This window comes from Gavia stellata, chromosome 11 (genome assembly GCF_030936135.1).
Source record: "Gavia stellata isolate bGavSte3 chromosome 11, bGavSte3.hap2, whole genome shotgun sequence".
In the NCBI taxonomy this organism is placed as follows: Eukaryota; Metazoa; Chordata; class Aves; order Gaviiformes; family Gaviidae; genus Gavia; species Gavia stellata.
The window spans coordinates 29,968,550-29,995,361 of record NC_082604.1 but is presented as its reverse complement, the minus strand read 5'-3'; the positions used below and the strand labels follow the sequence as shown (position 1 = coordinate 29,995,361).

At 47.3% G+C, this 26,812-nt stretch overlaps 1 protein-coding gene across 5 annotated transcripts in view; it reads left to right on the top strand.

Annotated features, from left to right (window-relative positions):
• MBNL1 (muscleblind like splicing regulator 1) overlaps positions 1–25,115 on the top strand; it is an 85,038-nt gene extending 59,923 nt beyond the window's left edge. The window contains exons 4-11 of one of the 5 annotated variants that reach the window (XM_059822728.1): positions 511–711; positions 7,765–8,022; positions 9,115–9,168; positions 10,061–10,214; positions 15,856–15,891; positions 16,589–16,683; positions 20,076–20,150; positions 21,753–25,115. In XM_059822728.1, coding sequence (XP_059678711.1) covers positions 511–711; positions 7,765–8,022; positions 9,115–9,168; positions 10,061–10,214; positions 15,856–15,891; positions 16,589–16,683; positions 20,076–20,132 — 855 coding nt within the window. In that variant the 3' untranslated portion in view covers positions 20,133–20,150; positions 21,753–25,115. Of the gene's footprint in view, positions 1–510; positions 712–7,764; positions 8,023–9,114; positions 9,169–10,060; positions 10,215–15,855; positions 15,892–16,588; positions 16,684–20,075; positions 20,151–21,752 lie in introns of those variants that run through there. The other 4 variants (XM_059822729.1, XM_059822730.1, XM_059822731.1 and 1 more) reach the window with 4 other exon arrangements.
• The last annotated feature ends 1,697 nt before the right edge of the window (positions 25,116–26,812 follow it).

Sequence of the window (26,812 nt, the reverse complement as noted above, 5' to 3'; positions counted from 1 at the left end):
AAACCTCCGTAATTTCTGAACCAGTGCTGGCTGTCATCAGGGTCAGAAATGTATTTATCTGTGCCTGAAGTTGAGTGTGGTTTGATGGTGTGTCAAGGCTCTCGTGCAGATGCCTTTTTCCCCGAGAGCGGATGTTTGGATGTGTCCCTCCGAGAGGCTCAGACTTTCTCCTGCGGCCATGAGGAATGCTCGTTTATGATGGCGTTGCTCAAGTGCGGATCAAATGAGAGTTTGCTCCCAGAGCTGCCAGGGGTTGTAAGCGTTCAGGGGAAGCTTGAGCAGAAGAACCAGCGGAGGCTGGCGGGGATGCCTGTCCTCGTCGTCTCGCTCGTGTGCGACATTTGCACGGGTGTTCTTCCTGTCCCACAAGCACGACAAATGCTTCTTTCCCATTAGTAACAGAAACTCACCGCCATTGTGCTCAAGATGACAGCCAAAAAGTTATAATGCTGACGGCATGGCAAGTATAAATATTTAAAGTGTTTTTCTTCTTCTTTTCTCTGATTGCAGCCAATGTTTTCCGTTGCACCGAGCTTAGCCACCAACGCATCAGCTGCCTTCAACCCCTACCTGGGGCCCGTCTCCCCAGGCCTGGTCCCAGCGGAGATCCTGCCCACCGCCCCGATGCTGGTGACAGGGAACCCCGGCGTCCCGGTTCCTGCCGCTGCCGCCGCCGCTGCCCAAAAGCTAATGAGGACAGACAGGCTGGAGGTAGGAGCCGATATGTGTAACTTACTCTCACAAGTTGTGTCATTTATTACGTCTCCTAGATATAAAATATTTTTCTTGTGAAAGAAAATAATGCAGGTTTCACTTCAGCTGGTAATGCCGTATCTTGGTGACGGGTAAGGACGGGGAGTGACTGAGTGATTGATCATACAGTAAGTTAACGCTTGTGGTTCTGCTTCTGACCCTCCATTGCAGAAAGAAATGGAAATATTGAGCCCTTTTAGGAATGACTGTGGCAACAGCAAGAGCACCTCAAAACCATGTTAGTGTGTGCCCAGAAGGTGTTAATGTGCGGGTTTCGCGGGTGTGGGTACCCAGCACCGGGGCGGGTGTAAGGGCAGAGCTTCAGCTACCTAGGTAAAAGATGGCTTTTGGCTTCTCTCTTCCTTTCTCTCTGGACAGATGGTGCCGGCACTCCCCCGCTGGCCTCCCGCACCCTGCTTATCATCCTTGCTACAACCCTGACAAGTGTTAGTGCTCTCTAGCTGGTACTCTCCCTTGCCCTGAATCTTTCTTATCTGAAAGGCCTGACAGTGTTTTCAGCACCTTATCGGTGCTGCGGCAGCGTGGGCAGTGAGCCAGCGACGTGCCGGCAGCTGCCGCGTGTTTGGGGCACTCCTGCGAGCACGGCCTGCGTGCGGGTGCTCGGCAGCCCCGGCCAGGTCTGGCAGTCACAAGGCGGCGATGGGAGAGGCTGAGCAGGCGAGGTGATCCGCTGTCACCCCGTTTGTCTGTCGGACATGGCGGCATGTTAGGGCACGCAGCTCCTGTGAGAGGTCGGCTCTCCCTGTAGCACGGCTGCTGGTGCTCTCCCTCTCCGGAGCCAGCGGCAGCTTTGATCGGCAGTGGAGAGAGCTGAGCTGTGCCGTGTCCTGCAGCCGCAGCCCTCCTGCTCTGCCCTCAGCCCCCAATCCGGTGGCCAGTGCTCAGCGCTGGCGTTCCGTAGCGTTAGTGCCGTGGCGGGTCTCAGAGATGCTGGTACCGCAACATCTCCTCTGCGTGGGGAGTGTGAAGGCTTGGGGGTGGGGCGGTGGATGCGTTGCTCTGCTCTTGGATATGGTCCCTGAAGTCAGGGGCGCGATGGGAGGAGCGAGAAGGATCTCTGTTTTAAAATGCAGCCAGTTGTAATTGTAATGATTTTCTTTCTGCCCGTGTATCTGCATTAACAGGGATTAATTCTCCTTACAAGGAAAATTAATTCCTTTTTCTTAGTTGCATCTCTGACTGACAAGCTGCCGCTCAGAAGGCTGCGAGCTGGGAGGAGTGTGGAGGTCATCTGGCAGCGAGTGTTTCCCGCTGCCGCTGTCACTATTCTCAGAGCTCACGTCACCACAGGTTCCCCTTCTGTGGGATCACATCGTTTCCCTTTTTAGAGATGTTTTCTCCGAGGAAAGCGTTCCCCAAAGCACGGTCAGGTTACAGGAGAGGCAGCCGCACCAAGCTGAGAGCTGGCGCACGAGTGGCTGTTTGGAATCACCAAGGGATGTTTTTCCTTTGAGGACTTTGTTTCATGGTGGATACCTGCCAGAGGTGGATTAAAACCAAAACGCAATTAGATAAATTCATAAATAAATCACGCTAGATTCAGAAATGGTACTGAGGGGATGCCGATGGCGGGGAGCCCTTTGGGTCACAGTGCCAAGGTCGGCTGCTGTGTTTGATTGTTCTTCCACCCGCGTAGAGCGATGATGGGTGCTGGTCAGTAGTGTTGGGGACATGTGGGCTCAAAAGCTTTCTGTTCGTAAGCGGGAGCAGGAAGTCCCCGAAGTCCCCAAGCACCAGTTCTGCCCATGGCCAGGGAAGCACGTTCGTCGGTGGGAGCCCGAGAGGGGCTGCGCAGGGGCACCCCTTCACGTGGTGCCTCCAGGACGTAGCTTGTGCTGACCATCAGACTGTGACCAAAGTGCATGGGGAGCTAATGGAATTCGGGACCTCAGTGTGCTGGAGTTGGTCCTCCGGACACTTGCGTTCTTTTTATTTAGAGAGGTGATACACTGCTGAGCCAAACTCCTGTGCCCGAGAGGGAGCTGTGAGAGCGTTACTCTCTCAAAACACCCAGGGGCACAGTCTCCAGTAAAAAACAGTTTTATCAGTTAGGAAAAGCCAGCAAAAACATCTGAAATCAGTAAAATTTTAAAAAAAGGCCGAGTGGTTTTACTTTGAACTTGTACGGAAAGGAAGATGATGGCCAAGTTGGAAACTGCTGAAAGTAAGTGCTAAGACTTAAAGGAGCATCTGTTTTGTCACCTTTCCTGGTGAAATGGCACTGTGCGGGGATTCCTGCGGGAGCAGACCTCTTTCGCCGCAGGAAGCGCTGGCGGTGCAGGAGTGGGACGGGTCCCTGCGCGCTGGCCAAGCTTCTGTGGGGCAGCACCCCGCGCAGGGGGGAGCCCTCGGCAGCGCCGGGGAGGCAGCACCAGCCCTCCCGTGGGCTCAGCTCGCAGCCAGAGCGTGGTCGAGCAGGGCGCTTGCTTCTCAGCCGTGTTCTCCAGTTGACTAATGTCCCAGCTCGTCAGCACCCAGCAGCCTTCTCTGCTGTAATTGCTTTTATCTCAGTGGCTCCGCTCTTGGGAGATGTCCTTGTCCTTGGAGGAGGGCTGTCCCAGCCCTGCCTTCCTAACAGGGCCTTCCCTTGGCTCTGCTCTAGCCATTGTAGATCACTTTGTGATCTACACCACCATGTAGATCACTTTAAAGAAATCCAGCTTCTTCTACCCTTTAAGCTGTTTAAGTTTTGCTTTTTATTTTGGCTGGGATCAAAAGCACATCCAGATTTACCCACTGACTCTGCAGTTCCACACTGTGCTGCTGTCTTACAAAAGTAGTGTCTGTTGGGGGGAGGGAGTGTCTTCTCCTCCTCCTTTTTTCCCTGCAGCAAATGCAGTTTAAATAGTGAAATACGTAGGTGAGAAGATAATTTGCCAGTGCTTTCCATTGTATTGGTCATTTAATCTGGAGTATCCAAATCTAGTATACAAATACCAAATAAGCGCATCATTTTTATGAACAGCAAAACATCTTAATGTACTTCATAGATTACAGAAATGCAGAACTGATTTGAAAGCTTTTGCATGGTCTGGTTGTTACCTCTCAGTGAAGTCAGCATGCGTCTACCTGCTCTTTAAGTGAGCTTACTGCTGTCGGTATTGTCATTTGGTATGACATGATTAGAGAGCTTTATAAGGCTCAGCTCGCTCTCCCTTGGAATGAACTGTCCTTGAGAAAAATAACCGCTATGATGTTAGCATCTAATCTTAGAATATGATTTGTTCTGCTTAGAATTTTAAATACTTATTTTCAAGAATGATGTACTCTGGCATTAATTAAGTTAGCACACGTGTTCTGGGATACTGAATCAGACTGTTCCACAGCTAAAAGCTCTCAATACCTATACCTGGGATTTTAAGGAAGGCAAGCAGACAACACAAATCTGTCAGGCAGTGTGCCTGGTCTCCTGAATTAATAGGAATATTTGTAAGATAAGGTCGGTGACTGTTACTAGCAGTAGGATTGATTTCATACATGTTTGGACCGTGTCGCCTGTACAGATAGCATGCAGATGTTTGGGTGTCCAGTGCGTTCAGCCACTCCCGTAAGGCGTCTGGATCTCAGGGTGGAAATGTCATGGGTTGAGGCTTTTCCTACAGCTTTCCTCACGCTCCTCTCCTGCCGAAAGTATTTTGAACAAAAGTGTGGCTCTTCCAGTGAACTAGAAGAGAAGTGAGAAGGACAGGGAAGTGAGAGAGAAAGGAATTGCCTAACCATTTTATTTAAAACGCATGTGTTTCCGTTTGAATGCCATCATTTTCTATTAGAAGTATTCAAGAATCAAGAATGACCACAACCAAGCTGCCGTTTCCTGCTTGTTTCATATATACCATTTTTTTGCCAGAAAGAAGCAACTTAGAAGTTCTTGGAGATTTTCAGATCTTGGGTAATCAGGAAATCTGATGTAGCGGTGCCGTTTGTTTAAACGTTCAAAACGTACTGGGTAGCAACATGCCCATTTTGATAAACTCTCTTCGATGCAGAGAAGGAGACAGGAGGTGTGACTTGCTCGTGGACGGGCAAGGATCTCAGCTCCGCTGTCCGTGTCCCTCCAGCCAAACCTCTGCCCAGCGTTTGGGTGAGCAGCATGGGAGCTCTGCCCTAGCTGAGGTGACGCGGCGGTTGTCTCCCCACCAGGGTGGGCAGCTTGAATCCCAGCGGGGCGATCAAAACAAACTCAGCCCAAAGTTAGGAGTTCAGTGAATTACGATGCATCAGTAATATTGCAGCACTAACTCAGCATTTTTGCAGGCAGGCTAGAGAGGTACCAGTGCCTCTTTTGTTTACGTTTCTTAACATACTGAGTTGAAAATTATGATGCTAATTACAGGGCTATTAATAAATAACTAAATAAAAGCTCTGCAGATCTGAAAGAGCAGACGACATACCATGCTTCCATGCCTCTTTACTCAAGCAGATAAATGATATAGTACTGTGTGCCTGTGGCAAAAAATAACACCATTTTCAATGCTTGCTTTTAAATAAACAAGAATTGGAAACATTCTTGGCTACCATCACAGTGATTGAAAAGCCATTGCTGGTCACACTGATTAAAAGGGCTAGCACTATTATGGTTTGTGTCTGCTGTAAACCATGGTTCAGAGATCTGTTAAGGAGCACTGAGAGAGCGCCATTCATTGCCTTATCTCAGCTACTGCATGACAGCTCTGTGAAAATTTGCTCTGGACATGCCAAAGATTATCTCTATCCGCCTAACTATTTCAGTTTTCTGGTCATTCTTCTTTGCTTTTTAACTATGATAAAATTAGCTTATCTGGATGCTTTTTCTTTTTCTCTCTGTGTGTATAGATATTTTTATGTACATACACTTATATGTGAATTTGTATGTATCATCTTTGTGTTGTTAACGGGGTAGTTCTTGCTTACAAGTGGTTTTGAGACCTCGGTTTTGTGGATCACCAGTACAAGACAAAGAGTAAAGACGGTCAACTGACATTAGTTGCATCCTTTTCTTTATCTTCAGAGGAAGAGACTTCCGTTTGCCTCTAGACTGCAAACAAATAATCAAAGGAAGTTATCCATTTGTGTCTGTTTGGGAGGCCTGTGTTTGGGCAGAAGACACTGGTTCACGGCCCAGAAAGTACTCCTAGATGATGAAAGAGAGCAAGCCGTAACGCAGGCACGGCTCTCTTGTTGAAGCAATGACATGCCAGCTCCGTTTGGTGTATGCTTGGGAGTGTGGGGGGAGAGAGACCAAGGAGTCTCGTGCGAGCAAGTGTGGTGCTAGCACGCAACAGGCACCAGAAGCAGACTTGGGTTTTTTGACGGCTCAAACCGGCGCCACCTCCTTCCCCAGTCACTCACTCCCTGTGTCATGCTGGCTGGTAAAGTGGTCTGTGTCACTGCACGGGGAACAGACCAGGGGAGGGATCCGGCTGAAGAACTACCTGAAAGGCAAGTGGTTATTTTCCAGCTGAGGAATTTGCCCAACCTGTTTCATGTGTGCTGCAGAAACAGTTCTGCAAGCACCGAGCCGCCAGCAGTAGGGCCACGGGGATGAACGAGAGCAATGGAGGTGCCTGAACTGGCTCATTTGGCTCTGCTGCAAATCCAGAGTCTCTGCCACCACATGGAAAAAGACTATAAATAGGGTCACGCTGGAATGACCCTGGAGAAATGGATGTTTCCTGCGAGCGGGTTCACAAATGGCATTGCTCTTGCCCTTCAGGGATGTAATTTCATAAGTCTTAGATGATGGGCAGCTGGTACTTGAAGCAGCACAGGGGTTAAAAAGCAGCTAGAGCACTAGCACGGATGGAAACCAAGTAACAACCAAATTTGGTTTGTTGCAGGGACCAGAGCCAAGGTCCTTGAGGAAATACTCATGATCCAAGCTCATGGGCACCCACCTTTAAAAGGAAATTCCATCTGCTAAAGTGGTTTTATTTTTATACAAACTTGGTTGCTTTTGTCCCTTTCTGTTTCCTATAGCCTTTGGAAAACTAAAATGACAAACGCATTTTTGTTTGCGGTTTGTGAAGAGGTGACCATGAAAAGAACACGCATCATTTTTTTAAATACAGGGTTTGTAAGGTGTTTGAGGAGGGAGCCGATGCTTGTCGCACTGGTGATGAAGTTAGTGCCTGCAGCGCCGGTGGTGGCTGGAGGTCCCGGAGGGGTCTGTGCCAGCTCGGGGCCGGGCTGGAGCCCGCGTACCAGCAGCAGAGATGCTGCAGGGAATGCCCTCCAGCCAAGCAGGTTTCTTCCTGCGGTTTCTGATTCCTTCAGCTTCGTTTGGCTGCTGTCGCGCGGCAGCGGTGTGACAGCGGGACTGGTGACCACTCTGGCTGCAGCCTTTGCTCTTTCCTGACGCGGCCCACCTTCTGCTGATCCACAGGGCGATCGTTGGGCAGCCCAGGAGAGGCAGCCACTGCCACTGTGGGTTTTGGGTTGCCCTCTCTTGGCAGACACCTGGATCGTGGGGGCCGGTGCGGTGCCACACGTGCCGATGGGTGCAGCTGGCTCCCCAGCACGGGCACAAAGCGTCCGTCTGGTGGGGCTGCTCGGGGACGGCCACGCAGTCATCCTCCCGCACCTCTGGCCGGCCACCTTAACGCATTGAGCGTTACTAACTCGGGCACGGCCCAATCACAGTGGAGCGCAACTGTGTCCGAGCACTGTGGTGCTTGGGGTGATCTCTGAGAGCTAGCCACAGCACGTTTCTTCAAAAAACACAAAAAGCCCTGTGGGTGGCTAAGCAGGAGCCAAAATAAAACCTGCTGTGCGCTTGGCTCTTGATCCTGGTGAGTTTTGATGCTCTTTGACAACAGAAGTGGCTGTAGAGAAGCCATGTCCCTGCTGCCAGCGAGCCAAGCCCACCGTCCCAACACTGCTCTGCTCCTCCTGGGGCCGGGCATCTGTCCTCGTGGCACGCTCGCAGACATTCAGAAATCCCAACTCTGCTCCGAGCCATGCCTGTGATACCCGTCACCCAAACTAAGCGACTTTCTTTTCCTGGTGTTGCAGGTATGTCGAGAGTACCAGCGTGGCAACTGCAACAGGGGAGAGAACGACTGCCGGTTCGCTCACCCCGCCGACAGCGCAATGATCGACACCAACGACAACACGGTCACTGTCTGCATGGATTACATCAAAGGGAGATGCTCACGGGAAAAGTGCAAATATTTTCACCCCCCTGCACATCTGCAAGCCAAGATCAAGGCTGCCCAGTACCAGGTTAACCAAGCTGCAGCTGCCCAGGCAGCAGCGACTGCAGCTGCCATGGTGAGTTTGGAAAACACCTCTGGAATAGAAGTATGTTGACGAGAGACAATAATTGGTGTGTTAGCTGTTCTTGCTGGAGGGGGGTGCGTGCGCGTGTGCTCGGGGATCCCAGTCACTACACGGTGCAATGAGCTTTCTCAGCATGTGGTGCCAGATCTGCTCTTAAGTAGTTTCAGACCGTTAAGGTGTTTCACTAATTTTGCCTGCTGATGTACAGAGTATCTATATGTACATATATGTGTGCCTACCTGTGTGCGTGTCTGTACGTGTGTGTGCATATATGTATATATAGTTTATTGTATGTGTGTGGGTAGAGGTGTATCTATCTAGTTGCACAGATAGATAAACCCATATTTCAGTTACCGTTAAGTCCGTGTCTATAGAGACTTAGTTTGAAGTCGATCTTACTGTGTTGATGCTACTCGTAGCCCACCTCCCCCGTCCCCCACCCGAGGGCTGTCGGCAGCTCTCGCCGGGCGCTGGAGCAAACCTCGTGGTTGTAGCAGCCAGATCTGGAACTACTCAGGGACTGGTTTCCTAGCGAGAGGAGAGGACAGCACCCCGAGGAGGGCTGTGGTGGCATATTGGCCTGTCTGTGCTGAGCCCCGTGGGGGTGTGGGAAGAGGAGCGCAGCGGGCGCGCCGGGGCGTGGCGGCCAGGAGGAGCGGGAGCGGCAGCGCCGGCGGTGCGAGGCGGTAGCCGCGGGCTCCCAGAGGCGCTCCGCTGCCGGCCGGTGCGGACGGTGAGCCGGTGGCCGGTTGCGGGGAGCCCCGTTTCCGCTCCTGCGTAGCCGTGAGCGCCCCGCGCCCCAGCGGGCCTGCCCGCGGGAGGGGGGCCGGGGCGGGAGGCGGCCGCGGGCGCCGTCCCGCCTGCCCCGCCCGCCCTGCCCGCGCGGGGGCCGCCCGCCGGCCCCCCGTGCATGCCTAGTCTTGTTACCGTTGTACACGGCATCCGGTGATTTGTTTTTATTTGTTTTTTCTCACCTACCCAAATGCACTGCTGCCCCCATGATGCACCTCTGCTTGCTGTTTATGTTAATGCGCTTGACCCCACTGGCCATTGCCATCATGTGCTCGCTGCCTGCTAATTAAGACTCAGTCGGCTGTCAAATCACTGAAGCGACCCCTCGAGGCAACCTTTGACCTGGTACTATGACCTTTCACCTTTTAGCTTGGCATGTAGCTGTATCGTAGAGTCGAGTTTGGGGTTAATGTGTAGAAATGGAATATCCCCCTTTCCCCCCACCCATCCCCGGCAAGGGGCGCGGCGGCGGCCGGGCTGGGCCAGGCCCTCGAGCAGGGCTCCGGAGCGGGACCCCGCCGCCCCCGCGCCCCGCCGGCCCCCTCCCGGCCCCCTCCCTCCCCTCCCGGCCCCCCTGTCCTGTCCCATCCCATCCCGTCCCCTCCCCGAGGGTGCCGCGCGGGCGGCCGCGGCGCAGGGCCGGCCGCGGGCACAGGGTGCGTTGGCATGGCTTCGCGGCGCTGTGGCGCGGAGGCGGCCCCGGGGGTGCCGGCATGCGGCGCGCGCTCTGCATGCCCGGGCAGGCGCTGGGGCCCGGGGAGTGGGTTGGCGCCAGCAGCCCTGCCATCCGCTCCGGACGGTGACTATTAACATCGCTTCTACGTGTTGATCCTCATGGAGCTAGCAGTGCTGCTTCCCCCTACCCAATAGCCTCGCTCCTGATCGAAACCCTGAAGCTTTACCGTAGCGTAATATTTACGCCAGTTCCTATAACGTACGGCTCCGACACGTTACCTGTGCCGCTGTAATGGCAGGCTAAAGTAGCGCTCCCTTGTAAATCTTTTACCTCGCCTTTTATTTGGTAGTTAAGTCTGCTATGCTGCTTGCTTGCTCATGGATAAACATGGTGCTGCCTGGTTTTTTTGCCTTCTACTGATTTTTCTTTTTTCCTTTCTCTCTTTCCTTTTCTTCTCCCTCCCTCCCGTCCTCCTCCACACCCCACACCCCCCCCTCCCCCCCCCCCCTTTTTTTTTCTTTTTTTTACTGGACTTTATTTTTATACCCATCCACCATTCAGGGAATTCCTCAAGCTGTACTTCCCCCATTACCAAAGAGGCCTGCGCTTGAAAAAACCAATGGTGCCACCGCAGTCTTTAACACTGGTATTTTCCAATACCAGCAAGCTCTTGCCAACATGCAGTTACAGCAGCATACAGCCTTTCTCCCACCAGGTAAGTGCTTCTCATTTGCCTTTTTCTGGGGAGGGAGAAGGGGGAATTCCGGAAAAAAGACACTGGGAGATAACCGTTTGTTCCTGCCGGCAAATGCGTAGAGGTATTTGCGCGGCGGCCGCTGGTGCCGGGGCGGCTGCTGCCGGGTGCGGGCAGCCTCTCTCCAGGCTGAGACGCTGCCATGCCTGGCGAGCCGCGGGCAGAGGAGGTGCTGACTGCAGGAAGGCTGGCTTCTCTCTGCTTCGCTCGGAAGCTGGGTGGGTGTTTTCCAGTCTAATACAAAAATCAGCGTCATGCTCTGTCATTCCAAATCAGAATTTGAAATCTCCTCTCTTGTTCCTCTTTCCCTCGATTAACTTCTCTTTGTTACACATCTCTCTAGCTGTCGTATTTGTTTCTCTTTGCTGTAAGACCCCTTTGCCTTCGTGTGCTTAGCAACGGTTGTTTTGAGTCACACACCTGAAGGTTTTGATTTTAATTATGGTGCAGTGATCATAAAAAGCACAGGCAGGCAGTCTCACAGACAGGCTAGTCATGAACCTACACAAAAACTCAGGGTTCAGGCCTCTACCGCTAAAGCCTCAGGGCTGATTTGGGTCTAGGCAGAACCAAGGTGCACTTGCTTTTATTTAAGAGTGATCAAATCTACACTTGTCCTAGTGTAATTGCTGAAGAATTGATGCCTGTACTATTTACATAAGCAGAAATCCCTCTGAAGTAAATGGGACTTAAAGTTGGAATATATGTTTTGGTTCTGCAAACAGCACTTCATGAAAAATTATGAATCTAGTATGTCATGTGAATTCATGCCTATATTAACACAGCTGAGCTAGTGTTTTTACATGTGAACCCACACTAAAACAGCACTGTCATTCTGGGAGGTAAGTGATGAAACGCAGAGGACATCTGGTAGATCTGTACTCAGAATACTGGAAGGAGTCTGTGAGGACAGCCCTTCTGAATGCTGACTAGCTGAGGGCAGGGGAGAAAAGAAAATAGAACTATTCAATCTTTACCAAAAAATTTCAGGATTTTATCCTGAACAGTTTTGGCAGGTATGTTCCCAGGAATTCGGTATAATGCCTTTTACCATTCTTTCTTGATGTACAATCTGGCATGCAACCAACATGTATCATCTAAATGGTACAAAAATCAGTTGCTTGATGTAGTACATTGTAATAACTTATTTTGGTTCCAAAAATGCATTGCAACCACTAAAATACATTAGTAAAAGCTTGTGCAAAGCTTGTTGGAGTCAATAGAAAGCCCCTGGCTGAGTAAGCTTTAGGTCAGGTCTCTAGCCCACATAATAAAATTCATATAAAAATGCTCGTGCAATCATGGTCCTTCCTGTAGGTATTAAACAATTTCACAGATTTGTTTTGGCAAAGCATAACTGATGTAGTTAGTAAACCATGCAATTTTCCATCTTCCGTTAAATCAGTGAGGGGCTGGATGATTTCTGGAAGTACTTGAGCCACTTTGAATCACGCCCTTTGAACTTAGAAGCTGAGGTTATGGTTCGTGTGCGTCAGACCTCATTCGCACCACGTCATTGACTGGGATCTTTCACGTTGGCGCTTACATACAACCTACCCCAGCTCTTCCTCTAGCAAATCTATACTGAAACCTACAGGAGTTTGCACAGTGACTCTTGATGCTTCATTTGACCTTTCTTGACCACTGAAGTTTAGTATATGTTAAACAAGAAGAGTAAAGGAATTCTTAGCATGAGCTACTATAAATTCTCTTTTTATATTTTTCAGATAGCAGCAGTTTGAGCTTTCCAGTAATCCAGTACTTTTCCGAAAGCTTGAAAATTTTACTTGCCATCCTGCCCTTCTTAGCTTTCCCCACTTAAAATTAACTAGCATCAGTCCTGTTTGTGCATAGTCATCTGGAAATAGAGTTTCTTTGTCAGTCCCTAAGAACTGATGGGAGAGCACAGAGCCCTCAGCTCCACTACCATGGAGCAGAGGCAGGTTAATTCTGAATTAAAGTGACATTTTTCAGGTTCAGACACACACAGTGTAATTACTCACATGTGTTCTTAGTTGCTTCAGCTGCAATTTATGAAAATGCAGCAGATCTGGAGGGCAGGACACTCGCAGAACCTACACGGTACAGGTGTGTACCCCCATGGAGGATCTTGGCAGGACCCTCTTCTCTGCAGGGCGCTTCACTCTTGAGGTTTCACCCTTGAGAGTTTTCCACTCATGTTCCAGACAAACCCAGATACCTCTTCTAAATTGTAAGGCTCAATTCTCGCTGCCTGTATGCAAGGGGATGTGAAAGCAAATAAGGGATAGTCCATGCCAGGGGATGGACACTGGCACTCCAGCACACTTTGAATGATTAAATGCTCTTAGATACTCATCTCACCACTCTCAAATAAAGCTCCCTCTTTTCACGGCTGCCCTGTTGAGATCTCCCAGAAACCGTGGCTGCTGGAAGCTGTCCCCAGACTGAGAGTGGAGTCTAAAAGGTGTTGCAGGAAAGAACTGGCAACGCTTGTGCTGTTGGCTAGTTGAAATAAGTGGAGTTAGTCTGCCGAATGAGGCGGCTCTGCCCAACTTTATAGATGCTCACAGCTTGTTTTGGTACTTCGGTCCTGGCTGCCGACTCTTGACGCCTTGGCAGACACGCGGGCAAACGTTTCGCTGTGGGGCTGTGACCTTGCAGAGCACCGGTTACTTGGTGTTCACTACTTCTGCACGTGCTCTTTGTCCTGCAGTAACTGTGGGCTGACTGGGGGTACGTTTGTACGTGCAGATAGAGAGCTCCTCTGTGCAACTGGATGAAATTCATGCCCTGGTGCTCGTTACCATCCTGTGCCTCAGCTCACCGTCTCCTCAGCTGTGCTGATGCAGCAGTTCCTGGCCTGCACGTGTAAACCGGGTGACCAGGCGGTCTTTGAGAGGGTGACCCTCCAGGAGAAGGGGGTCAGGTTCACAGGACGCTCCCAGGAGCTGTTGTCCTGCTGCACCTGCACGGGGCAGTCGCAGCGGGCGGCTGAGCCGCGGAGCCAGCAGTGGCGAGGCTTCAGCCACCTCTGCCGTCAAGCGAGCGCATTGCATCTCGGTTTAGTTACTGCAGCCTCAGCTCCAGAGAACGAACTTGCTCATCGCTGGGGCTCACTCAGCGCACAGATGCTTTCCTAAAGCGGTAGCAGTGTAAGCGCCTTCCTCCGTGGGGCATCTGGGTCTCTGTAAAAACACTGCTCTCCTCCAGAGTGTTAGGGAGGGAAAGATCAGGCACAACTGCTCACCTCGACAGGAGTGCTCACGCTGTCTGTGGTGGTATTTTTGATTAGGATTTAGTAGGTTGGACAGAATAAATAGACTGAGGGGAATAATGCGAGGGAGAGAAGAGAAGAAAATGCTTAAAACACCACTAAACCTAGAATATTTGTAAAAATAGCTTTATTCCACTGCAGAACTAATCTGGTTGTGAAGTTATGATCAGTTAACCGAGCACATCCTTGAATTAAAATTCTGCCTTGTGCTGAAAAACTAGGGAACATTTGAAACTGCACATTTATTATTCATGCATTCTCATTAGTCAGTCAAAGCTTCTGAAGTCAAGATGAATTTTAAGGTCATAGCAAAAATTATTTTTATTACTGGTAAGAGGGTCATACAGCATTATGTCTTCATATTTGCAAGTTATTGCACCCTAGCTAGTATTTTCATTTCTGCCTTATGTTCATTTGCTTCGATTCCCTTTCAAAACTGTGTGTGCTGGTTATAATGTTAATGATGATAACTCAGACTAAAATTTTGAGCTGAAAAGCTTTACAGTGGTATTTTAGAGTCATTATGAAAATCTAACTCGTCCTTAATATGTAGACCTAATTATGCATGGAATGACGTGATATTCCAATCTAATGAAGAATGTACAACCTTACAAATAGGGCACTTCTGCAGAGAGACAGAACTCAAAGGTTCTTCTGTATAACCTCATTAACACCACAGGGGTGTCATAAGAGGGACCGAGAAAGCAGGTTTACTTACTGTTTGCACTTTAAAGCCATATTTTGCTCCATTTTTTAATCTTGCAAGTGGTCCCATTGACCTCACCCATGATTCGTGCATGGGGAAGTCAGAAGAGCTACCCTTCTTTTATTTAACCTTTCTTTGTGAATATTTTCAGTCTCTTCCATGACACAGAAATAGAAGAGTAATTAGGAAACACGATTATGCCCTTTTCTTTGTAGCCTTGCAGATACAGTGATGACAGAAAATAACCTTGTCCTCAGCAGTAATTATACTGACTGACTTTTTCCCTGCTTAGTTAAATGCTCTTGAGATTGTGCAAGCCACCACAATGCTTGGCACCAGCTGAAACGATTTCCTGTCCCCCTTGTTACGGTCACGTAATGTCAAGGAAGCAGCATTGCCGTGGCTCCCACTGGCAGTCTTTTAGAATACGTTCCCATTTCCACTCCAATCTCTGTTCCCAGATTTCAGAGTTTATTTCAGTTTCTGCTGTGTCAGGCATAATTAGCGGTGTTAATAAATGTTATTTGCTAAACAAAACAAGGTTTATTAAAAACGGATGTTCTGAAATATCAGTGTATCTTTATCTGTCATATGGGAAGCAAAACCAGAAGATTCTGAGCTCAGTCTGGTGGAAGGCATTTTGCTATGTAAAGTAAACAGAATTACCAACTTAGTGCTAGTTAAAAAACGATACCGTAATGTTCCTAAAAACACCATACTGCGGTTGGCTCACCAGTTGCAGGGCGGAATTCACCAGGTGCTGTCACTTCAATTATTGTTGTGTAGCCTAAAGAGAGTTGCAGGTTGTGAGCCCAGACACCAGCAGCTTAAAATACGTCCAGTAATGTAGAAAAAAATGCTGAACCAGTATTCTTAGGTGCTGCCATGAGCTGCCTGGGAGACTTCAGCTATTCAATCACTCCTCTGACCTGCATAGTAAGCAAGCAGTCCAGAGGAGAGCCAGGATCACTTCCACTTCACCAGCAGCTCGCAGGGGTCATGCAGATACGACAAAAGTGCCGCATGCCACCTGGTTTTTACCTATATATTACCTAAATACTGGAGCAGGCAGACTGTGGCTAATGGAACAGTATAGATCAAGTCATCGCTCTGCGAGGAATCGTCGCTCCAGCCCGTCCGAGAAGGGCCCTGGCTGAAAAGGCTGCTCTGGCAGGAGGGGAGAGCCTTGCTTGCCTGCTCTCGCCGTCTGCCTTCCCCGGAGAGAGCACGCCTTACGCTGCGCTTCCCGAGCAGCTGCAGGGAGAGGGCACAGCAGCGCTAGTCCCAGGACCGTTACAAAGCTTATGTCAAAAGGCAAAAAGATTTAAGACTAGAAGAGTTTTAAAATAAAGCTAAAGAAGCTTTTCCTAGCCACGCTAATATTCCATGGTGCTACAAAGGCAAACGCAATATACCAGCACCCAGTTCGATCAGCTCTTTCCCCTTCACTGGAGACTAGTTCTGATGGATCACTGTGCTATTGTATGGTTTGATTGTGCTGACAGTTACATGCCACTGTTCCCATAATAACAATTTTTCTTCTTTGTTCAAATGAAATTTTCTAATTACACGTGTGATGGGTTGTTTTAATTCTTTTCCCTTTCCAAATCCACCTTCCTGTTGCAATGCATGATGGGCAGGCTCAATATTGTGCATGACACCCGCTACAAGTGTTGGTAGGTGCCAGCTTTGTTTCTTGATTATCTTAAACCTGTGGTGCAGCTCACGGACCCTCAAAATCCACTGCTAGATTTTAACTTCGAGCTCTCGTGCCAATCCATCTCCCTTAGCCTCCTGCACTAACACCTGTCAATTAAATGCGATGGTTTTATTTAATTGACACGGACACGTAGACGGTGTTAATTTTGTATAGCAGTTGTTTGAATTGCACATTGTTCCTTGGTGGATTTTGATTGGACTATGAGTTCCAGTGTTTAGAAACTATCTTGTGTTAAATAAAGACTGTATCTTACTGTAGCCACATAGACGTATACTGTCCTTCAACAAGATTAATTTCTGTTTGCAGTAAATATTTGAGTTGAATTCTTAAGACAAAAACTTGTAAATGTAAGGGCATTTAAAAATTTCTGCTGTTGATTTTTGTATTGAAATGGTTAAGCTTGTTTGTGTCGATTTTCTTGATTTGATGGTAACAAGCATTTTCCCCTTTTTTTCTCTTTCATTTCCCTCCCCTCTTTCTCCCTGGAATGTTGTCCTGCTTTGCACTGTGATTGCATGTCACGCGCTGGCAATGATGTCTCGGGCTTTTTGCTGTGATAAATACCATGCTCAATTATCCTACCACATGTCGCTCTGGTTCCCATACTGCTACACTCTTCTGTATGTTTGCTTATATGATTTTCCTTCCGAAAGTTCCCATGGTGCACGGTGCTACGCCAGCCACTGTGTCTGCAGCAACAACATCTGCCACAAGTGTTCCCTTCGCTGCAACAGCCACAGCCAACCAGGTTTGCTAATTTACAGCTTTGTTCCTTACAGACAACTTGAAATTGGTGCTTTTAATGAGCATGGGGGTTTTGATTTTACCTCTTGTTGGCCTACACATTCTCTCTAAGACCTGCAGCACAGCTTAATAAGCCTTTATCCATGCTCAAAAGGTGCTGCAGTTCCATTTCTGATGCTAAAAATAATTGATAATAGAGTTTCTGACTCAGTCTTAACATTTGTGGGCCATGCTGCTTATTTCTGCTCTCAGAGATGTGAAGAGAAAGGGATAACACACGGAACCCATTATTTCTTCCTATTTCTGTGAAGCCGACGGTTCCTTTTAGTGCAGAACGCCAGTGAAAGCCCGTAAAACCTCTGTGCAGAGGGGCTGCAGGATCAGCGTTTTAACAGTCTGAATTGAGCAGTCTGAACGTGTTCTGACTTTCCCCTTCTAAGAGCAAACCAAAAACGTGTGAGCATGGGCCACACAGAAACTTCTTTTAAACCTTTGTTTCAGCTTGTGATTCTGCTAGGAAAGGGCCGGTTACTTGTTGCAGTAGCCAGACGTCAGTTAAGAAAATGTCCATTGAGTCTGGTTTTATTTCTAAATAGCTACCCCGATTGTTGCCATGTTTGGATGTATTTCAGGAATAAGAGAATAATGCCGTACTAAGTAAGCCTTAGTCCTCCCTGAAAAGCCAGAAACTGTGCTCCGAAGATGAGTACCAGGGGCCAGAGGAGCCGTACCTGAGAACAGAACGTGGCCTGCTGTTTTTATCTAGCTGGGTTGTCACAAATGCAGATTTCTGTAGTACATCTGGCTGAAAGTGCAACAATAAAAAGACCCTTTTAAAAGACCCTCTTCTTTCTCTTATAAAAACAAATGATTTTGGGGGATTTACTAGGAAGTTAGAATTGCCATCTGTCGTGAAACCATCAGTTCAGGTCTAATATGCAGGTATTACTCTCGACTCTGGGGAACGTGCCGTTCAGAAAAGGGAACTAAACACAGCCACAGGTGTGGCTCTGTGTGTGAAATTAATTCTGAGGATGAGTGTCAGTTTTTAAGGCAGGCTCACCTGACATGCTCAGCTCCCTAAGTCGTTAGAGCTAACTCCTTAAGCAATTTCAAAATCCCCTCATCAGGTTGCCAGCTTTGCAGCCGCAGCTGGACATCAAGCAGCAACGCCCGCGCCTGCGCCCTGCTGCACCTGCAGCTCTGCGCTCGGGGTCGATCCCGCCGTGATGGGGGCCGAGCCGGCTCCTGCGGAGCCAGGAGCCCTGGGCCTCGCTGCGGCGCGCCGGGCGCTGCGCTGCCGCTGAAGGTGGCACGTGCGGCAGGCTCTCGCAGGGTTAAGTGCAGGGTCGTTGGCTTCGAGCCCTTCCACCTTTGCCTGTTGAGCACTAGCGTTTTGTACCACGCCCAGCTGTACGTTCTTTGTTAACCTGTCTGCTTACTGATCTCTCAAGAATATTATTCCCAAAATTACACTATTGCAGTGATATATAAGCGTGCACATCCCGAGTCTCGAAAGGGACCTGGATATTTTACAGTTCCAAAAAGCACTCAGGTTAGTCTGCTTAGCAAGTAGCACTGTCTGCTCTTGAGAAGTGTTTGCTGAGTGACCCTGACACTGCAGATTTAAACCAGCATAAGAATTACTTTGTATTTTGAAAAGCTCGTTCATAGGTAGGACTACCTCTGCATACGTGTCACCTAAGCAAGCAACCACCTGTATGCCCAAAGTTTCTGAATATTGTAATTTACTGCACCATACAGTTAATTTAAGTGTCTCTATATCCTCCGTAAGTCCAGAGAGTTGTGAGGAGAAGCCAAGCCACAGAAAAACATCGTTATTTTTTAAAATCATCTGTGTCAAAATAACCATGCACTTTCCCAAAGAGATTGCAGGGAAACTTTCTGTTGTAGAATCTGATCATTTCATGCATATTCTCCCTGGAGCCTCATAACACACTTAGTAAAGTACTGCAGCCAAACCTCAATATATACATATATAACAAATATATGTATATACTATGTGAGCAATGCTGAAATTATTTAATGCCACACGGTGCAATGTGCATGCATGCCAAAAGTCTCAAGATCTGGCCCTTCATCTTCATTGACCGGTGTTGAAGGTCCTTGGTATGTTCCGACAGCACTGTCCCTGATGCTTCTACACAGTTGGGTGCAAGAGCCTGTCCTGCAGCAGTAGAAAAAAATGGTATGAGAAGCTTCATTATGCTTGAAGCACATTTCTGTACAAGTTGGCGATGTTGTAGTTGTGTGAAGGCGCTAGGGGAGGAGAGGGCACAAGGGGTGGAAGAACCGACACCAAGACCTGTAAACGATTTAGTTAAGAGGAAACCTCCCATTCCCGTGTGCGGATTAACAGGTCAGCCTTAGTTCCCGTCAGGAAGAAGAGTCTTCTCAAGCGCAACAGCCGTTTGTGATCGTACACATCAGTTTTGTGTCGTGTGCCCCAGCCTGTTTCCCTGTAGGTGGGCGCATCGATTTGCTCCCTCCAGCCGGACTTCTGGTCCTGCCTGTGACGCGGGGTTGCTCACGGTTCCTCCAACGCCTGCACGCCTCGGTGCGGTCCCTTCTCAAGGGCCTGACCTGCGGGGTCTGTTTGGGCTCGCTCCCACGGCCTTCGGCCTGTGCGCTGCACGCAGAGGGCTGCCCGGCCGGGGCCCGAGGACGGGGTGTAGAATAGAAGTTCGTTATTTGCACTGCTGGGAATCTACTCTGATTTTAATTATTCTTTTTTTTAAATGGGAATCTGAGTTGATGGGGCACTTCAGGAGAGCCACGTACTGAACTCTGTTTACGCAGACGAACATTTTGAGAATTGTTTCACTGCTTTGGGGAGTCTTAGCTTTTCAGCTGATCCACGGTGATGCCCGCAGCGGCCGTGGGAAGAGCAGGCAGCTCTTCTCGACAGTGGATTTTCACCAGCCGTGAAAATCCAGCTCAGAGCATCTTAGGTTTGGCATTCAAAAACCAAGACAGTGAAAGCAGTGAACACTTCACAAAATCAGACTGAAACAAGGCCACTGTAGAATTTATCATTTTAAGGATACACTGAAAGCACAGAATTTTGTGTAGGCCAACAAAAAGGGCTATTTTCAATTACTGCACTGCATGACTTTTGTAGATTTTAACTTCTCTTATTTCCTAAACAACCAATAATACTTATTTATATTTGTCAAGTAGTACTTAACACAATGTTTCCCAGTTTTAAGTTGCTATTGTAGCACCTCAGTTGACTTTAACTTATAGTTACAATATAAAATCCACCAACTCACAGCTGATCCTCACTTTTCCAAACTTATGTTCTATAGCAAAATGCTGTGTCTCTGGGTCGGCTCATTGCGCATGTTATTCATTGTTTACGTTTTTTACCTATAGATACCCATAATATCTGCCGAACATCTGACTAGCCACAAGTATGTTACACAGATGTAGACATTTTGTCATCAAACAGTAAGTTCCCAATGTGTTGTTGCTTGCAGTTTTCTTACCTTTATGTGTGCATAATTTGTCTTTTTCAGGGACAGAATGTTTTTATTTTCTTTCTAAGAAAGCTAATAAGATGCGGGGGAAGAGGCTCTGGACTCCACTGACGTGCCGGTCTTCTCTGAGTGGGGATCCTGTAGTTAGCAGCAACCACGTTAGCTAGTCTGTTGGACCAGATCTCACTTATTAGTTTGTACATATCGAAGGAACATATTATACGGATGGATAAACTTCTGAACAGCAAAATCAGAGAGTCTAAAACTAGAGGTTTATGTTCTGTTTATACAGGAAGATGGCTCTAGCACTGATGTGAGCCAGGTCGAGGGGGTAGGTGGTTACGTTAAGGTGTCTATAGAAAGAACTGATTTTAGATCTCCAAATTTGGAAAGCCAGCATCTCTGAGGATGCAGGTTTAGTCGTCTGCCTAGCTGAAGCCTGATTTCTCTTGAGCACAGGTTGTCGGACTGCGGTGCGTTACGTACGGCGTTTTCCTGGCGTGGGTGGTGTGGCAAGGAGAGGTCCCGCAGTGCGGGCGCAGTTCACACCCGCGTTGTGTTGGTGTGCACGGCGGTTGCAGATAGTCTGTGTCCCCTTTTTGTACAGTAACCTTTATCCTGCCTAGTTTGAAATCTTGGGCTGTGTGCCTAAGCTTGAGAGATTTTTTCCCTGTGTCTTCCTATGAGTGAACTGTAGTTCCCAGTCTGTCACTAAATTGCCTGTTGTCATTAAGACCACCCGCAGCACATCACCTCCCCGAGGATAGCCTGTGATTTGTATTACCTTCCTCTCCCTCGCGCTCCATTTCTGCTGTGTTTTTTATTGAATGGCTCAGCCATAATGGAATTACCACTTAAGCGTGAGGATTAACTGATTTGCCACAGCGGGTTTATAATAGTGGTTATTCCTTTCAGCTGAGCGTAAACATTTTTTAAACTGCTTAGGTGACTCAGGTGGGACGGCTCTTGTCTGCAGCCTAAGCTTGCTACCAGGCTTCCCTCCGCCGGCAGCTGGGACTGGGGTGTCCCCATTTCAGAGACCGGCCGGCGGTGGAGGAGCAGTCCTTCTCTAGAGAAGTCTCTCGTGTGATAGGCAAGAGAGACCAGGGAAATAGCTACGCTAGATGGGCAGTTCAGTAAGAAAAATTACCTTGGGAACCCAGGGCCTAGATTTCTAAGGGGGCTGAGGTGCCTCTCGGATGTTGGTTGGGCTCCCAGGTTTTGCGGGGCAGTGGGAGCAGAGCCTGGGAAGAGAGAGGGGCACGGGGCTGCTGGGCAGCGCTTTGTGGGGAGCTGCCTGCCAGGGGCTGGGGAACTGTCCCCCCAGTTCTGACCCCACAGCGGGGGGTGCGGGAGGCCAGCGTGTTGTGCAGCTTTGTCGCTGCAGAACTTGGGCGTAGAGTGAACCTCTGCTGCAAGAACGTTACCGAAGGGAAATCCCGCGGGGTTTGGGCGCAGGCTTCCCCCGTACTCGGCGGCAGATTTCCCTGTTGCACATGCAAAGTTTGGGCTGATGTGGTGCTAACAAAAAGTAGGACTCTGTTGAAAATGCTCTGTCTTCTTTCCTTTCTAGATCATAACTAAAGAGGAAAGGACAGTGTGTTTGGGTTGAGAAGAGGACAAGCTCATTAGCCATAATGTATATACCGTCAAGCAACACTCGGAAACTCCCTCAGCAGTAAGACATCCACGCATTGCATGTTAACGAGATGAAACAAGAACTTGGAAATCCACTGCACACTGTTGCCTATATACTTTGTACATTTAATTGATATTTGTGCTGAGGTGATCTTATTGTCTAAAAACTACAACATTGTCTATCTTTTCTAGCACAGAAGTATGCATATGGGTTTGAATATGCATATGTAGTCTATTTCCTACATAATCACGTATGTCACCTCGAAAAGACAGACGATGATGTAACCATAAATCTATTATGTATTGGTACGTCTGTAGACCAAGATATAATTTTTTAAAGTAAGTTTATTTCTTTCAAGGTTTACAAATAACAAAGGTGCACCTTGTATTTAAAATTGCCATTATAGATGAGAGCGTGCATGCACAGTAATTTTTGTTTAAGAGTAATATTTTTAATGTAATAGATTGTAAGAAGTGGTAAGAGAGGTATCTGACAGAGATGAATGTGCCAAGCAAAACCACAACTGTGTATATTTTAAAGCACATCAATGGCTTTAAGTACCATGTTGTTAAGGATTCTCATGAAGTGCCATAGACTGTACATCCGATTAGAGTATTATTTCTGCAGTGTTATTTTCAGAACCACGTTTTCACTTACTTTATTAGTACTAATCAGTCAAAGGGCACCATTCTGTTTCAAACCAAAGCTGTCTCAGAAATGGCCAACAATTCCTTACAGTAACAGTAGGCAGCACAAGGAAGATACTCTAGCCGTACAAATTAACCCATACTGGACATACATATAAACTATTTTAAGGCATTGTAGTGTAGTATTTATGCGTATTTTACTGTATAACATGATATATGAAAGGGAAAAGCCATTTCTGAGACACAGTAACAAATGTTTGAGGAACTTCTTTTGCTTCTATTTATAGCCTCTGTCGAAAGTCAAAAGGACTATAAATGTTTTGTGGAGATGGGTTTCACTTTTACTTCATCAAAGTCACGCTGTACATGGTGACTCTAAACAAAGACGAAAGAAGCACTGACATCAGATGCATGACAAACCAAAATATTGAAAAATGGAGATGTTAATTAGCGTAGGAATTGGGTGGGTTAAATACTTGGGTGAGTTTTCTATGTGATTTTTTTGGTTCAGATTAACTGCTTATAGCCTTAGAAAGCCTTTACAAAATAAAAACAAAAAATAGATGTGCATTCAAGTTTTAAGAATGGATTCATCCAAAGGAATTCCTTTTTTGTGGTTTGGATGTTGCAGCTAGTAAAGGATATTTTTGCTCTGTTCAGCAAAGTGCTGAAGTGGGGGCCAGGTCACTGGTAGCGTAGCGTGGAGTGGAAGAAGCGCGAGTTCGGTTGTGGAACTCTCCATACTTCCAAGTTTACTGCGAGTTTTTATGCTTGAGAGAGATGCTTTATAGTATAAGAATGATGTGTTGATTTTCCTGATTGTACTGTACATCTATTAAAGCCTTAGATTATTACATTACGGGTTAAAACCCATACCAATGTAATTTCAATCGTGTTAAGAAAGTATAGGTGACTTCACATGTTATTGTAGTTACTTAACATTCTAGAATATTACTTATTTTTTTCTTGTTAAAAGTGTAGTTTTTATTTCTTACATTTATTAGATGGTTTCATTTTCTATTACCAGTTGAATACCATTTCAGTTTATAGAACTTTGTTTTATTAGAGTTTACTGATGACTTTTTCAAAATACAAAAAAAGTAGTTTTCTTCATAACATACTCAGTTTTGAATTTACATGTAGTGTCATATGAGTATTCGTATTATTGTTAACTAAATGATTTATATTTTACTGATTTAATATACAATGTAAGAATGTCAGTCATTGTTAGTTCTTGTCTAGTTTTCATTAAAAGAACAAAGATCTTTTATATGGATATCTTATAATTATATAATCATTGCTAAGTAAGAAGTTAAGTTGTTGCTATCGCAACAATCCTGGCAGACAATTGAGTAATATTTTGATGATTTATTTTGTTTGTAATTAGTTATTATGAGAAAATCTAGTTCCTAGATATTAGAATAAAATTTATTTTCTACTGTATCCATTTCAAATGTTAAAATATTGTTTAAATATTTTTTGAAATCCCTGAATATCAGGCCTTGTTATAAATAAGCTGCATAATCGATAGATCAAGGGACTTTTTGTTGATAATCCAAATACTCAAAGTTTACGTAACAAGAATTATAGCGTGTGTGTGCAAACTCTTGAGGGTTGATTATGCTGCAGTTTAGCATGTGGGAGCGTATAGAGAGAAGGTTGACTTTTTGCACTTCTGTATATAGTCAAAAAAGAGAGAAACCTGTATAATAGTAAGATCTTATTTTGAATAAAAATGTCTATAATTACAAGGAGTTTTGTTAAGGCTAATAAAATGACAGGCTGAACAAAATTGCTTGCAAAAGTGGCACAGAGTTAGCACTCCATACCCCTTCAAAAAGTTGCTTTGCTTTATGTGGACAGCTTGTAGTTTGCCAGGATTTTTTCAGCTGGAAAGATATGCCATCCTTCCGAGATCTCATGACTGACAAAAGCTCCACTGGTTCAAATCTGCCTGAAAATCATTAAGAAAAAAAAAAAAAAGGAAAAAAAAAAGAAAAAAAAAGCAGGTACTTCAGACCATCAAGGTGAAATCATGGATCAAATATTCCGTACATTATTCAAAAACTACTGCATGTTTAAAATATCAAAAGAATATATTAAAGATATATGCTATTCAAAGCAGTTTCTGACGATTTCAGTGGTTTATTGTTCACAAAAAGGATTCTTCAAAACAAATACTGACTTTCACAAAAGAGTTAAATCATGAACAGGCAAACCAAACAGCACACCGTAGCTGTAGTTGTTATGTGATTATTTTTTATTGCTGTAGTGGTCCTGTTCTTTTAGCAGGTGAAAAAAAACCCTGGGAAGTTTTACCGTTTTGACAGAAAGCGTTCAAGAAGCCTGGTGGCTGTATGTGCCAGAGCTGGAAAGGAGTCGCGATTCGGCCGTTGCGTTATCTGAGCTCTCCAGTACTCACACTGAATAATTAGTGAAGTTGCACTTCTTTGCAACCCCGCAACTTTCATCTGCTGAAAGGACAGATGTGCTTGGTTTTACTATTATGTAATCACAGACTTACTTTTTGCTTGTAGTTGCTCCAAATTATGTACTCTGTCCTGGGCTGCAATTTGTTTTTATGCTTATTTTATTATTACTGCTATAGTTGACCTTGCTGTATGGAAAAAATAAAGTGAAATTGCCCTAATAAAAATTCTCTTTCTTAATTATGTTTTTCTATATCCGGTTAGCAGTCGCACCACTTTCTTTTGGACACGGTTTTCATTTTATCTGCATGTTTGTTTGACCGAAGGGATATAATTTATTTGTGGGGAAAGCCCCTGTAAGCTGGGACTGGGGGGTTTTCTGCACAGTGCACAGCATGTTAAACATACAGGATAGGCATTAGGAATGCTACGTATAGGTGATGCTGTTGTTAAATCCAGAGGATAAAGCACCAGGGTGCCGTAGATCCAGGCCAAGCTGTTGTTACCCTCTTGTGGCAATACTTCCGAGGTGCAGGTAAAAGAAAGGGACCCCAACATCTGCCCCCCCCGGCTTTCGTGCCCCCAGCAGGCACATGAGGGTGCAGCCAGGCCGTGACTGACCCCGGTTCCACGCCTCGCTGTTGCTTGATGAGTCTCCCACAAATCAGGCGGATAATCAAAACTGCTGACCAAAAAATCCCAGGCTTAATTGGGAAGAGGGAGCGCCTCCGAACGCTTGTTTTCCACGAGGATTTTGGGCGTCTCCTGTGTGTGTTAGCGCAGCCTGAGAGACCTCGCAGAAGAGCTCGCGTTTCAAGGGTTTTATTCACTCATTTCTCAGCTCAGCGCATCGGGACGCCTCGGTCCTGTCGCCTGAGCACCAGCCCATTTGCACTGCCTTTGCATCGACACTTGCGATGACGCCAGCATTTTAATTTGTCAGTGCATTTAGCTGCCAAATTAAAAAATAATGTGTCAAGCACCGCAAACACTCTAAATTAGCAAGAATATTACTATTTTGCTCTCTAACCAATGAAGGTGGCACCGGAGGTTCCCGTGGTTAAGCCGCCAGCTCCGACAGCTGCTATCGGTCAATGCTCCCGTGACCGAAGTCGGGCAGGCGGCTGCTCGGCGGCGTTGCCCCTGGGCCACCGGCCCCGCGGGAGGTCGGGGTCACGCAGGACCCTCCGTCGTGGCCGGGTCGGGTCTGTCCCGTCGCACCCGGGCGGTGCTGGGTGGGGGGTCAGGCCACAGCCGCCAGTAAGCGGGTGCCAAGCAGCAGCTCTGCCCGCAGCGGGGCTCTCGCTGTCGAGCCGAGAGAAAATAAAACCGCTCAGATGCTGGGGAGAGCCACGAGAAGGAGCTCCTCCAAAGCTGCGTCGGCGCCTGCGGCCCGGGAAGCCCGCGCGTGGCACCTCGCCGGCCGGGGCCGGGATGGTAACAACTGCAGGAACAGTAATAACAGCTACCTTAAAACAGAAAGAAAATAATTTTCTTCAAAGGGATCCATGTGCGTCTGCGGCTGAGATGCTTTCTGAAACGAGGAAAGGATTCTCAGCCTTTGGGAAGGAGGAGCAGAAACCTGAAAAGGAGTTTTAATTGCCTGTGTGTGATTTGTGATGAGAACAGGGAATGGCATCAAGAAGAAGGAAACAGGATAATTCTGAGGGTCTTTTTGCACCCAGATACTAGTTGTAATAAAAAAAAGCCTGTTTCCTGCCCAAACAGAGCTGATCACACCACTCTCTGTGGTGCCGGCAGCAGCACCCTGCGATGCCTCGGTGCCTCGTGCTGGCTGCCAGCGCAGCCTCGGCAGTGGGGAGAGGTGCTGGGTCAGGCACAGCTCTGCCCTCCGGCAGTGCCCAGGGACATGCAGCGAGACGTGGGGCTGGGGAGAGTGGCACGGACAGCCTGCACA